Source organism: Rhinolophus sinicus, linkage group LG14 (genome assembly GCF_036562045.2).
Source record: "Rhinolophus sinicus isolate RSC01 linkage group LG14, ASM3656204v1, whole genome shotgun sequence".
Classification (NCBI taxonomy): domain Eukaryota; kingdom Metazoa; phylum Chordata; class Mammalia; order Chiroptera; family Rhinolophidae; genus Rhinolophus; species Rhinolophus sinicus.
The window spans coordinates 53604042-53616962 of NC_133763.1; the positions used below are offsets into that span (position 1 = coordinate 53604042).

At 61.1% G+C, this 12921-nt stretch overlaps 1 protein-coding gene and 1 long non-coding RNA gene across 9 annotated transcripts; one reads left to right on the forward strand and one right to left on the reverse strand.

Annotated features, from left to right (window-relative positions):
• Positions 1 to 1476: 1476 nt before the first annotated feature.
• On the forward strand, positions 1477 to 5916 carry LOC141568589 (uncharacterized). 2 transcript variants are annotated; one of them, XR_012491754.1, is made up of 4 exons: positions 1477 to 1920; positions 2391 to 2548; positions 3067 to 5097; positions 5554 to 5916. It is a non-coding gene; the product is annotated as an uncharacterized LOC141568589 (long non-coding RNA). The 2 variants fall into 2 exon arrangements; XR_012491753.1 differs by having other exon boundaries at positions 1485 to 1920; positions 2391 to 5097.
• On the reverse strand, positions 2156 to 12921 carry THBS3 (thrombospondin 3). Of its 7 annotated transcripts, none has more exons than XM_019711854.2 (23): positions 11711 to 12698; positions 10460 to 10666; positions 9688 to 9944; positions 9479 to 9581; positions 8694 to 8720; positions 8388 to 8470; positions 8242 to 8293; positions 7980 to 8128; positions 7500 to 7640; positions 7189 to 7266; positions 6696 to 6848; positions 6401 to 6511; positions 6190 to 6297; positions 5795 to 5954; positions 5390 to 5508; positions 5253 to 5305; positions 4790 to 4983; positions 4433 to 4611; positions 4293 to 4341; positions 3930 to 4126; positions 3527 to 3699; positions 2539 to 2678; positions 2156 to 2457 (listed from the first exon to the last, which is right to left on the reverse strand). In XM_019711854.2, the coding sequence occupies exons 1-23, from the start codon at positions 11787 to 11789 to the stop codon at positions 2399 to 2401; spliced, it is 2871 nt and encodes a 956-aa protein (XP_019567413.2). In that variant the 5' UTR covers positions 11790 to 12698; the 3' UTR covers positions 2156 to 2398. The 7 variants fall into 7 exon arrangements, with proteins under 7 accessions (XP_019567413.2, XP_074174966.1, XP_074174965.1 ...); XM_074318865.1 differs by having other exon boundaries at positions 8249 to 8293; positions 11711 to 11803; XM_074318864.1 differs by lacking the exon at positions 11711 to 12698 and adding an exon at positions 10986 to 11686.

The following is a 12921-nucleotide window of genomic DNA, read 5'->3' on the forward strand; positions in this document are numbered from 1 at the left end:
GAAGTTGGTGTGTGTGGGGAAAAGGGGGAGTCTGGGACCTGGGTCCCAGTTTTAGCCCCAAGGCGACAGCCAAGGTGAGAAAAGGAACCGAGAAAGCGGGCTAGGTCAACGCGGGAAGTTCACGCTCAGGTCCCCTACTCCACCTCCCCATTCTCCCTGCGCCCCCTGAAGCCCAACTCAGGGGGCTGAGAAGAAATGGGAAGGCTTGATAAAGTGGGGACTAGGTGCTAGTTTCGGACCCCCTCCCCCCGCCACTTCCCGGAATAGCCGCACCCTGCTAACCGCTCCCGGTCCCGTTCTGCACGCAGTTCTACCCCGAAACCCACAGTCCCCGCCCCTGCCGCACTTTTCAGCAGCTGAGTTCCTTCCTTGGCTTTCTACCGAGAAGGGGGCGGGGAAAGAAATTTCCACTTAAACGAGGACCAGACCTGGGCTCCGCCGAGCCCTAGGGTCTTTCCTCCCCAGTCCGGCACCTGGTAGCGGCCGGCAGCGAGCTGGGCCGGTCGTGCTCTCCTGCCCTCTAGTGGTCACCGGGAGCCTCACGGTGCCTGCCCCGGCGGGCTAGGGGGTTGCCCCCGTCGAGGGTGAGGTTGGGCGGCGTTGCCTAGGTGGGAGCAGAGAGAAGCTGGGGAGGGCAGCGCCCCAGAGAGAGGAGTCAGTGGTTTGGCCAGAGAAGGCGAGGAACGCCCTGTACCTTCGATGGAGAGGCTAGGAACTTTAGGAGAGGACACTGGGGTTCGTGGGGCGGTATCTGGAGGAAATGGCGCTAAGTGGGAGGGGTCCTGAGGTACATGGAAAGGTCACCCAGTACGTGAGAGAGGACATCGGAATGTGAGAGGGAATGTGGGAGGGGGAATGGGACACTTTACGTATTTAGGAGACAGAGAGCACGTAGGGCGATAGAATGGTATTTGGGGGCACTGAACTATATCCTTTGGGGAGCAGAGCGGTATTTGGGGCATGTAGGCACGTGTTGGTGGTGGGCACAACTGTATGTGAGGGTGTGTAATTTTGGAGGACCGACACTTATTCTGAAGTGCAGAAATATTTGGGACCAGGGACGTATTTAGGGTCACAGCAAGTGGAACTAAGGGTATCAGGCCCCATCCGGAGGTCCTGGGTTGCGGCCTCGGCCGACGCAAGCAGTACGACGTTAAGAAAACAATTTTTAGCCCCAAGAATACAAATCGGAAAATGAACTTTAAAAACACTTCGGTGCGGCGGGAGTAGAAGGAAGCCGGCGCGGAGGCGACGGACAGTAGTGCCGAAGCGCGCAGCTCCGCCTCGTTGGCGAGGCTTTGTGCCGCGCGGGGCGGGGGGCGTTGACGTCAGCGCCGCGGCGCGCGGGCCGGAAAGGCGGGGAAGCCCCCTACCCTCCAGCTAGAGAACGGGCGCGTATCTAGGTGGGCGGCCCCAAAACTTCAGCCCCCGGTGTTGCCAGGCAACAGCCATTCAGTTCGGTTGCTGGGACACGCGTTACCATGGTGACGGCCCCGCGCCGCGCCGTCCGAGTATTTAAAGAGCAAGCGCGCGCAACGCTCGGGCGTCGGAAAGTGGCCTTCCGGGATACTGCGATCGCCCCTTCTCCCTTCCCCCCTCCCCCTGCCGTCCCCTTCACCCTCTTCCCGGGGCCAAGTCTCTCTGGCCTCTGAGGTGAACCCAACTCCCCAGCGTGCCCCCGGACCTTGGGCTGGTCCGGCTTCAAGCGGTGGGGAGCGGGATCCCGGGCCCCGGGCGGGCGGGAGGGACGGGACGCGGTGCAGTGTTGTTCTTTCCCCCGCCAATATTGCACTCGTCCCGGCCTCCGGCCCCCCCGGCCCCCCGGCCTCCCCCTCACCCCGAGCGGGGCAGCCCCACCCCTCCTGGCTCTCGATCACGGCTGATCTAAGATAGACTGGAGTGTCGTTGCTGCCACCGTGGGTAAGTGGAGCTGGGCGGACTTTAGCCATCCTCCCGGACAGCACCTCATCCTTAACCGAACCCCCCATCCTTCACCTAACCCCCACCCACCACCTTCCTCACGTGCCCCCAAATGAGCCAAACTTCCTCTAGATCTTGAATTTCCATCCTACCAGCCCTCTCCCTTGCCCCCCTCAGGTTCCTTCCTGCTCCCACACTCTCCCCGAAAATCCCTAAAACAAGCAATTGCACTGGCTTAGAAAACTGGAGCTTTATGGCAATGTGCTGTTATCTTTCCTGGGGTTAGCGCCTGAGAAATACCCCTTGAAAACGTCCCATCTCAACAGTGGGGTCACCACCCCTCTGGGGCTGAATTGGTAGGTGCCAGAGGAGGGTCTGTGTTTGGCTGAGGGGCTGTAGATGAGACCCTGAGGCCTCCAGTATGGACCCCAAGGCCAAAGGATCTAAAATCAGGATTCTAAATCGGGCAGCCACCTCTTCATACTCTTCCATGGAGCAGCTGCCTCCGGAATGGCTCAAAGTCCTCGGGCACTGTGTCTGAAGAAGGAGAAGCCATAAGGTCAGACGGGACTCCCACGAGGGCAGGAGAGGGCAGGTGACCGGGGTGGAGCGCCTCACCGTTGCATCTGTACTGGAGATTGGACCAAATGATGTTTTCTTGGGAGAAGCAGAATACACCAAGGCGACCCCCTCGCATGGATGTGTCAATGATCACCCCGGAGTCTGCCACTAGCTGGGGACCCTCATAGAGCTTCACTCTGTCCAGAATAGGGGTTTCCATTGGTGCTAGGGTGCCGGTGGGCACTGTGCCACTCTGCCAGGACCCTGCTCATCCCCAGCCCCCCTGGCCTCCTCAGGCCTGAGAGAGAAGGGAACGGGAAAGGGGAGGGAAGGGGGTGCTTTTCTCAGGCTTGGGGCCCCTGGCTCTTTGTCCAGCCCCTTTGCATCTCAAAGCACCAGCCGCATTCCAAGCGAGGATTGGGTTGCCATGACGATGAGCACAATGGGCTGGGGGGTGAAGTCACCCGCTTCCCAGGCTCTAGTCCACCCCCCAGCCCCAGGCACCTTAAAGGGAAAGCAGCCCAAGTGCCTGGCCTCTGGGCGCTTGGCCATTCCCCTCCCCTCCCTGTCATCCCCACCAACTAGGCAAAGTTGTGGACAAAGTGATGAACTGAGGCCTCAGCGGTGCTGCCAAGAGCTGTGACGTCTGGGACTTGCTGTGAGCTTCTATAAATGACGGTCCCTTCCAGGTCAGACACCGTGAGGAGGCAGGTTCTGGGCTGTATGAGTGAAGGGGCTGGATGTCACGCGCCTCTCCACACACTGGCCTGGCCTTCGCAGGCTCCGAGAGGCACCCTCGTTTTACAGAGGGGAAATGGGCACGGAAAAGGAAGGACTTGCCCCACTCTTGGCCTGTGTGTCCTCGGCACCACAGCCCAGGCTACCTGATGCCAGGAGGAAAGCAGGGCTGAGGCGCGTGTCTGGTGAGAGGGGAGATGGAGAGAAGTGGTCCCAGTCTGGGCCCATGGTACCAAGGCACTGAGTAGAGGGGTCACTGGTGAGTCCCTCCTGGGGTCCCTCCGGAGGGCTCAGCCCCTCCCCTCACCGAATATAGCCAACTTGAGGCCGGTGCAGCAGCTGCCAGCGGTAGGAGGTCTTGTCACGCCAGCCCACGTTTCGTGGGTCAGTCCACAGCAGTCGTACCTGATCAGGGGTGTGGCCAGTATGCCACAGGGCATTCCGGAGGTGCTCGCCTGGGCCAGACACTGATGTCACTGCCTGGGGGACATTAGCAAAGGCAGTGGGTCACCCACAGGATCCGGAAGAGGGGAGACAACAGGTGGGTAAGTGCAGGTGGACAAGGACATCTAGGTGATCAGGAGAATGTTCTGGAGCCCAAGGGAGCCCACTTCTAGGCCCAGCATCTGCGGGAGAGGGTTCCTGAAGCTCAAGCAGGAGGAGAGGGTGGGCAAGGGCCCCGGACTGGGGAATGAGGGCGGCTCTGGGACCTTGAGCTGCAGCCCGGGCTGGGCGACAGCCCGGAAGGGTGTGGCCTGCCAGTAGGTCTGCTCCGTCTGCTTCCACATGACCACGTAGAAACGGCCGCTGTCCTGGTAGCTGAAGAGGAAGCCTGCGTAGTCGTCATCTGTCACTGTGTTCACGTGAAAGGTGCCTTCAAAGTCCACCCCGTTGAAGGCTGTATAACCTGGGGGGTGGGGGAGGTCAAGGTCAGGCAGCAAAGCTACGGGCGGTCCATCATGTGCTGGGGGTGGGCAGGATGCCTGCTGGATATGTGGCCAGCTTGCCCCCCACCCTCTGCCCCTGTCAGATTCCTCTGTTTGGAATTATGGAATTAGGTGTCCCGTACATACCAACTGCCAGGCCAGGGTCACTGTTCATGGTCTGAACGATTTCCATGCCCTGGTGGTGGGCAGAAAGAAGAAAGCCTGGTCCGGGTGCGCTGCCCACTGCGGCTGGGGTGACAGCGCCCGCCCAGCCCACTGCCTGGTACCTGGTTGAGCACCACCCAGTTCGGGTCAATCTGAGCATCCCCCTCGGGATCCAGGACGACCGTCTGATAGGCCCGGAAATCCGTGAGGGTCACCTCCGCACTTTCCGGACACACATCCAGGGGGTCGTCCACGGTGTCATTGTCAAAGTCATCCTCACACACGTCCCCAACGCCATTGCCTGGGCGGAGTGCGGCTGGGCGCTCAGGAAGGCCCAGGCCACCGCCGCTGGCCACCACTCCCGCCGCAGGGGAGTCCTGAGCTCTCGCCCCGCGCTGCCCTTCCTCACTCCCAGCAAGGCTGCCACTGCGCCCTGGGCAGCGCCCACACCGTCCAGTCCTCTGGGACCCCAGCCTTACCATCTGAGTCCTTCTGATTGGGGTTAGGGACCAGGCGACAGTTGTCAGGACCAGGAGGCACGTAATCGGGGACACCATCATTGTCATCATCCCCATCACACTCGTCTCCGAGTCCGTCGTTGTCTGAGTCCAACTGGGAGCTGTTGGGGAGCTGGGGGCAGTTGTCCTTGGTGTCCTGATGTCCATCCCCATCGCTGCCCAGGAGAACAGGCACCACATGAAGTCCCGAAAGGCACCACGTTCTTTGTCTTTGCTTAGGAGCCTCTGTGGTCGAGCCCCCATTCACCTGACCCCTTGCAGTCAGCCAGGTGAGACGCAGGCCCAGCGGTAGGAACGGAGGGGAGGTTATGGGAGTGACCTGCTTAACGGGTGTGCAGATGAAGGCCACGCCACAGAGCCGAGGTGACACTTAGAGGAAAGTAAAGAGGCCCTATAAGACCTTCCATCTTGGTCAAGACCCTACCTGTCTTCATTGGTGTCACAGACGTCTCCCACCAGGTCGCTGTCTGCATCTGTCTGAGAGAGAGGGGCCCGTCGTCACCCTCTCGATAACCGACAGCAGTCGCCCATCTGTCCCCTGCCCTCTCCATTCCCCTGTACCTGGGTAGGATTGCTCATTTCCGGGCAGCTGTCACAGGCATCTCCCACCCCATCCTCATCCCTGTCTGTCTGTAGGGGGTTGGGGACTTTAGGGCAATTGTCCAGTCCATTGGGGATGCCTATAAGACATGCGCGTAGTAAAAGGTTGTCATGCTCTCTCCTAGGTCCGTAGAAGCCCCAAGCTTTCTCTTCCATCAGAGGACAGCTGTTCAGGAAATCTGCCTGGACCCTGGCCCACCGCCTTGCCCGTACCCTACCTCACATTCCCGAGGTGGGGAATGTGGCAGGTCATCTCTCACCCAGGCTGACCTCCCCAGTTCTCAGACTTCCTAGCCTCCCGGCTTCATTCCCACTGTATCCAAATCGTCACAGGTCTCCCAGCCACCCCCTCAGCCCGGGCTGCACCATCCCCATCCACGTCGTTGTCACAGGCGTCCCCTTCCCCATTGCCATCTGTGTCCTTCTGGTCATTGTTGGGAACGTTGGGGCAGTTGTCACAGGCGTCACCAAATGAATCTGTATCTGAATTCTGCTGGTCTTTGTTGGGGAACAGCCGGCAGTTGTCCTGGTTGGGGAGGGAAAGCATCAGTCCTCCCGTGAAGTGCTGGCTGCCTGGTACCCACGTTGTCTGCGGTCACCAGCCCGGTGAGGGCCCACCTGCGTGGTGCAGCCCACCCACCCCACATCCAGGAGGCCACCTGTCCTGGCCAGCAGGCTACTGCCTCCCTGATTGGGGGCCCTGGGGAGCTGCCAGGGGCTGGGGGGCAGGGAACCGACGGGGAGGGGAGCCCAGGAGCCACCTCAACGTTCTTGATCCCGTCCCCGTCAGCGTCCTCATCACACTGATCGCCCACGCCGTCGTTATCGGCATCTTCCTGCCCAGAGTTGGGTGTCAAAAGGCAGTTGTCCTAAAGGTCGGTTGTGGGGAGGAGGGTGAATGTTGGGGCGTGTGGCTGGGGCGCCCGCCCTGCCCCCTGCCCTCATGCCCTCATGCCCGCCTGCCGCCTGCACCTGCTTGCAGTGCTTGTTGTTGTCCATGCAGGGCAGAGCCTGGTCGGGGTAGCCATCGATGTCCGTGTCAGGCCCACACACGTTCCCGTTCCCAGCCCAGCCCACGTTACACTGTGGCGACACGAAGGTGGCAGTTAGCGGTCGGGGCTGGCTTCCCACCCCAGCCTTTCCCCTGCTTCAGGCTCTCCTCTCACCAACCAGTTCCTGGGCCCCCACCCCAACCCCCGGTCAGGTTCACTAGCCTTGCCCGTCCCCCAGATTCTCCCTTTTCTTCCAAGCCCCAGGTCTAGCTCACCGAGCAGGACACTGCACCATTGCGTTCAAAGAGACAGTGCGCGTGGACGTGGCAGGGGCTGTGGGCTGGGCTGTGGCAGGTCCGGGCTGGAAGGCAGCCCTGGCTCTGGTTGCCCAGGAAGCCCAGGCGACAGGGACCACACTTGAAAGAGCCCTAAGTGTAGGGACGCAGCATCTCAGGAAGCAGGTCAGCCTCCACGGTGTAGGATGGGCACGTGGCCACATGCCAGGGACATATCAGTGAGCCACTATTTATCAATTATCTCCTTTAGGGTCTCCTGACAGCACTTTAAAGTAGGTAATAGCAACACTTTTCAAATGAGGACGCTGAGGCTCAGAAAAGCTACCTAACTTGCTAAAGGTCCCAGCTGGCAAGGGGCAGGTCCGTGTGGAACACCTGGGGGAGGTGTCCTGGGGGTGGAGGAGGGGATGCAGGGAGTCTGAAGAAGGGGCTGCACACTCCCAGCACCCACACACTCGGGTACCGGGCTCACCACCGTATTGGTGCAGATGGAGTTCGGGTCGCAGCCACCGTTGTTCCCATCGTTGCATTCGTCGACGTCGTTGCAGACCTGAAGAAGCAGACTTTGGGTAGAACCAGACCGGTGCTGGCTCTCCTCGGGAGGGCACTGGGGTGGCCCCATCTGTGAATGTCAATGTGAAGCCCAGACCGCCAACCAGTGCACAGCCAGTGAGCCTGTGGCGTCACTCATCCCGTTTATCACCAGGGCCCCGTGGCCAACCCAGAAGCCCCTGGGCCCTGCACGGCCAAGCTCTCTTGTCCACACACAATACCCAACTCGACCTGTTTGCTGGCGCGGGCGTAGTCGATGCCTACACCAGACACCCGCGTGCCCTTGTAGCCTCGAGGACACGCCTCACAGTGGAAGCCAGGCATGGTGTTGATGCAGCTGGAGCCCGTGAAACAGGGGTCGGCGTGAGCACACTGGGGAGCAGGAGAGAAGTCAGGCCCTGCCTGTGCTCCTAGGACCACTGCTCCCTGTGTCCCCAGCCAAGGGCACAGGGCTCAGGGTGCCCCCCCCCCCAGCCTCCTCCTGCCCTCCACCTGGCTTGCGTCTCAGACTGCCCCTGCCACTCCCCAGCACCTTCCCTGGGTGGCCCTTCAGTCTTTGTCCCAGAGATTCTGTCTCCCGGGCTCCTCACACTTCCGTTCTGGTCTCCAACCTCTCCTGAGCCCCAGGTTCTTGTACTTCAGACCAACATTCATCCTGCCTTCTTGGGCCTCCTAACACCCCCCCCCCCAGCTTTCTGTGCCCTCCCCCACCTCATTGATGTCAGTGCAGTGGGTGCCATTGCCCTGAAGGCCAGGGGGGCAGGGCCCACAGCGGTAGCCTGGGTACTCGTACACTTCCATGCAGTCCACGCCTCGGAAGCAGGGGTTGGGGCTGCAGTGGGAACGCTGCTCGTGGAAGCCTGGGGGAGGGCACAGTCAGCCACCGAGAGGTCAAATCACTGGAAGTGGGGGCCAAAGCCATGGGGGGAGCACAGCGGTGCCACCTGGCGCCCTCCCCTACGCTCCCACTCACCGCACACCTGACACTCCATAATGGTGTTTCGGATCAGGGACATTTCCTTCACCTGCGGGCAGACAGGAGGAGGATGGGGAGGCCTCGGCTCGCGGCCTCTGCCACCCACCCCGCCCAGTGCCACCGTCGCTGGCCCACCCACTAACCTGGTCTCGGATGTCATCCCGTAGTTCCACCAGGATCTGGTTGAACAGGGTGAGTTGGGTGACCAGCGCCTTGGTCTGCTCCCCTGTCAGGGCACAGGGTGTGGGAAGCTTAGGACTGGGACGTCAGCCCTGGTCCCTCTCTGGGTAATAAGCCAGCTCCTGCCACTGCTGCCCACTCCCCACCACCTTTAACCCCCACCCCCACCCCCATTCCTGGCCCAAGAGGACTTCGTTTCAGGCAGCTGCCAAAGCCTGGGACCTCCTCCCCAGCTTCCCGCCCCTCCCACCTCATCATGGGCTGCTCACCTAGGATGGAGTGGAGCGCGGTGGTCACTAGGGAGGAGAAAAAACACAGTCAGAGGGTGGTAATGCGAAGAGGGGCCTGGCTTGGGAAGAGGTAGGGGAAGCGCCGGGGACAAAGGGCTGGAGCCTTGGAATAAAGATGGGGTATTGGAAGGTAGAAGGACAGAGGTGACAGAAGCAGGGTGAGGGGCCCCTGAGGGAGCGTGTCAGAGGCAGTCACAACCCAATCCTCGTGGTTCCCAGGCCTGGCAGTGGCAGAAGGGACCGGGAGGTGACCGAAAGCAGAGCCAGGGCCCCAGTACATCCCATTTCGTCCCTCCTAGGCTTCTGCCGCAAGAGCTCTTTCTTTGAAACATCTGGGAGAATGGGCGTTTTATTTAGGTAAGAGCCTCTGAACACCCGTCAGAGCCCAGGCAGATGGGCAGTGCTCAGAGAAACTGCTGGTCGGTGACAGCCACCAGTGGGAGCTAAGAAAGACTCAAGACCCTGACCAAGCAGTGGACTTCCTCACCCCACTCGAGTTCTTCTGATGTCTAGTCTTCCCGTTTTGTTTTTCTGGCCACCCTGGTAGGGGGGGCAATGTTTTTGACCCGCACCTCTGGGGTGGCTGTTGTCCTTAGAGATTATAGTGTCAGAGGTGAAGGAAATTGGGGAGACAGGGTCAGAGCCCCAGGAATAGGGGAGCCAAAGGAATGAGTGTTAAGGGGAGAGGTCAAGAGGATGAGTCCCCGAAGACCACAGGATGTGACCTGGGGTCCAGGATGTCAGCAAGCAGAAGTCTCTGTTACCTGCACTGTGGATGGACTCGTCCCCCTGGAACGGACACTCACTCAGGGCCCCGACCCGGGCCATGGAGCCGCCGAGAATCATTTTCATGGATTCCACGAAGCCCTGGGGGTAGGGGGCAGAGGAGCAGAGTAAGGTGGGAGGACCTACCGGCTGCTGCTCCCACTGGTGCAAACTGTTTGCACACACACCCCAGGGTCGCCTTGCTCACCTGCATCCTCAAATAAGCCTTCTGTCCAGTCCTAATCTCCAGCCCATCGACCTCCGCTGGAGGAATGGGGGCCAGCGGCGGAAGAGCAGCATGCTGGTCGCCCAGTTTGCAGTCTACATAGAGCTGCAGGGCAGGGCTGGGGCGGGACGGGCCTCGGAGTCGCAGGAGAGCGGTGTGCGTGCGCCCGTCGGCCAGGCCTGCTTGCTGTAGGTTCACTGCATGGACCTTGCCATCCTCCCGCTGGTACCGCACCAGCACTGCCCAGGAGCGGACGTCAGTATGGGCCCCGTCCCCCATCCCGTCTCCCAGTTGAGCCTTGGCTCAGCTCTTGTGGATGCTACATGGCTAGGGCTGCGATCCTTTACTCAGCTAGGTATCACTCAACACCTTGTACATGGTAGGTACACAATATGTGCGTTTTAAATTGGTTCAAAGACTAGGACTTTCTCAATCTTCAGTGGCATCAGATCACTCTATCCCCTGCCAGGCGGCAGCTGGTTCTGTACCCACTGAACTGCCCCAGGGATGCGCGGGCCCTCCCTGCACAGCTTCATGCCCCCCACCCAGGCATCCCCGCGTACAGCTTCCCATCCCTACAAATACCAGGCCTTACCCTATTGTTTGGGTACCTGGCCTTTGCAGCACCTCCTACGCACCCCAAACCAGGTGCCCCCTGTTGCCTGGACACAGCCTGATAGGTCCATGGTCCCCAGTGGAGCCCAAGGAAAATTGAGAGGGATATGGGAGTGGGGATGAGGGGGTCACCAGTCACCTTTGTTGATCTTGCCTACAACAGAGGCCTCCAGCCATCGTGTGTTGTCTTGGCGAGAGTAGAGGCCAAAGAGGACACCACCTTGCTTGGGGGGCAGGCGGAAGGTAGACAAGAGGTAGATGTCCCCAGCCGTGAGCAGGGCTGTCCGTATCTTCTCTGCCACAGCGACCATCTGCCGGGACTCGCCCACCGTCAGCAGGTCAATCACTGGCCAGACAGGGATTATCAAGGTCGGAGAAAGGGGTCAGACTCCAAGGCCTGCCCTTTCCCCTAAGCTCCCGGGTGGGGCCTCCATCATTCCCAGCACCAGGCAGTGTTACTGACCTTCTCGAAATTCAACCCTTGTCGCTATCAAAGGACAGCGCATGGTGCCTTCCGTCCCCTCAACACTACCTACTGCCACCCTCGGAACCCAGAGGCCTGGGGCTCACTTGGAAATACAGAAATAGCGCCCCACAAACTTGAGATGTGCCCAGCAGGTGGCGCACGGGAGTCACTGCGCGGATCCCGGCAGGAGTAGCAGCACCTGGTGCCCACGGAGCAGAACGGGGCCGGCAGTTTCTCTTTACACCGCTGGCTTTGGCTCATCCCACACCGTAATGCCCCTCCTCTCATCCTGGGGGCTCAGCACCCTCGCTCTGGATGAGAACAGCTGCCCACCGAGGGCTCCGACCCTCCCGCCTCTGGCTCTCTCCCTCGGGAACAGAGGGCCCAGCTCCGCTGCGTCCTGTGTCTTGGCCAATCTGTGGTTTCCCTTCCAGCCAGTAAAGAATCTGTGCCTGTGTCATCTGCTCCAGTTACCTCTCCACACCCACAGGCCCATCCCACCACCAGACCTCCGGGAGAGCCCAGACCTCTCAGTCCCCACCCCCACCCTGTCCTTGGGCAGCCAGCACTCCAGTGGACGGAGAAGCCGAGGGGTCCACACGCTGCCCCACCTTCACGCTGCTCTCCTAGACCCTGGGGTGCTTCCGGATGCCCAGACACGGACCCAGCCAGGCAGCGCTAGCATCTAGCTCCTGAGTCCTGTGCCCTGGCCTCGGGCTGACCCTGGCCAGGTCCCTCTCACCTACCACCCTCTGGTGTTACCCTCTGGAGTTCACTCCTCTCCACAGGGCCGTACTTCAACTCATCTCTCCAGCTCAATTTCAGGACTCTCCCCTTCTCCCCTTGCCCACATGTTCCCTGCTGCTAGGCTGGAGGCAAAAGGGGAGGAGGCAGAGGGGTGGAAGAGGATGGAGACAGACTTACCCTGCAGGTCCTGACTGGCAGATGCCAAAGTGCAAAGGACGAGAAGAGCCAGGGCCCCTCGAAGTCCCTGCGTCTCCATGCCGCTCAGCCGGCTCACTACCCCTGGCAGGCAGGCGGCTGGGAGGGGAAAAGGCTAGGCGGAGAGAGCAGGAGCGGGGGGCGGAGGGACTGGAAGGGGGAGTTGGGGGGGGCCAGCAGGCGGGTGAGGGGGGGCTGAAACAAAGAGCTGCCAATCACCCTGGAGGCATCCCCAGCTCCGGCAACCAAGGGCACCGGCGAAGAGTCCTGGAGGCCTCCAGTCTCCTGCCTCTTCCTAATGGTCCTCTCGCCCTGCTGCCTCCCTCTCTCCTGGCACCTCATTGTTGGGGGCCACTACCAAATGCTACTGTTTTCTGGAAGGCATAGTTGGGGAAGGCAGGAGCCCCTGGCACTGCAGTGCTCGACAGTGGGCATTATTCCACAGCTGGCATGAGACGATGCCAAGGGAGTGGTGGAAACGAGCTCGCCATAGTGTCCAGGGGATGCACACAGGGCATGAAATACGCTGCTCTGACAGGGCGAGTGCTTTTTATTAGGGTGTGTGGGGGGGTCCCCTGACACGTGCCTGTGCCTCCATTTTCCCTCATTCCTAGGAAAACCTGGAAGTGTCCAATGGGAACTGGAGGGAGAGCCTAAAACAGTGGTTAGTGAGGTCGGAGTGAAGAAATCAGCAGGGGCAAGGGACACTAGGAACAGGAGAGTAGACCAGGAAAGGGGGCCAGACTGCGAACACCGGGGGTACTGGTTGACAGGCCGTGACCCGGATGAAGCGGAGGGGCGCCTCCGTTCCCGTTACCAAGGCAACAGCGCGGGAGCCCACCTCCCATCCCCCCACGCAGGCCCTAGCCCGGCTACGCTCCGGCCGCCGCCACCGCCCCTGTTTTGTTTCCATGGCGACAGGCGGCGCGGGGCCGGCTCCAAACATAACGCGCTGTGGAAAACATGCGCCTCGGGGGACCCCTCCCGCAGCCCCCGCTCGGGGCCGAGCCCTGAGGGGCCCCGGAGCAGTCCAGGCCACGTGCGGATCTGCGAGAGCCCCCAGAGCCGACCCAGGCGCACGGGACCCCCTTCTCTCCGGCTGCCGTGCCTGCGGGGGTTCTGGGCTCCCCTCCGCCTAGGCGCCCCGACTCTCCGAGGCGCGCCAGGGCTGGAGCCCTCCCCCCTCCGGGAGC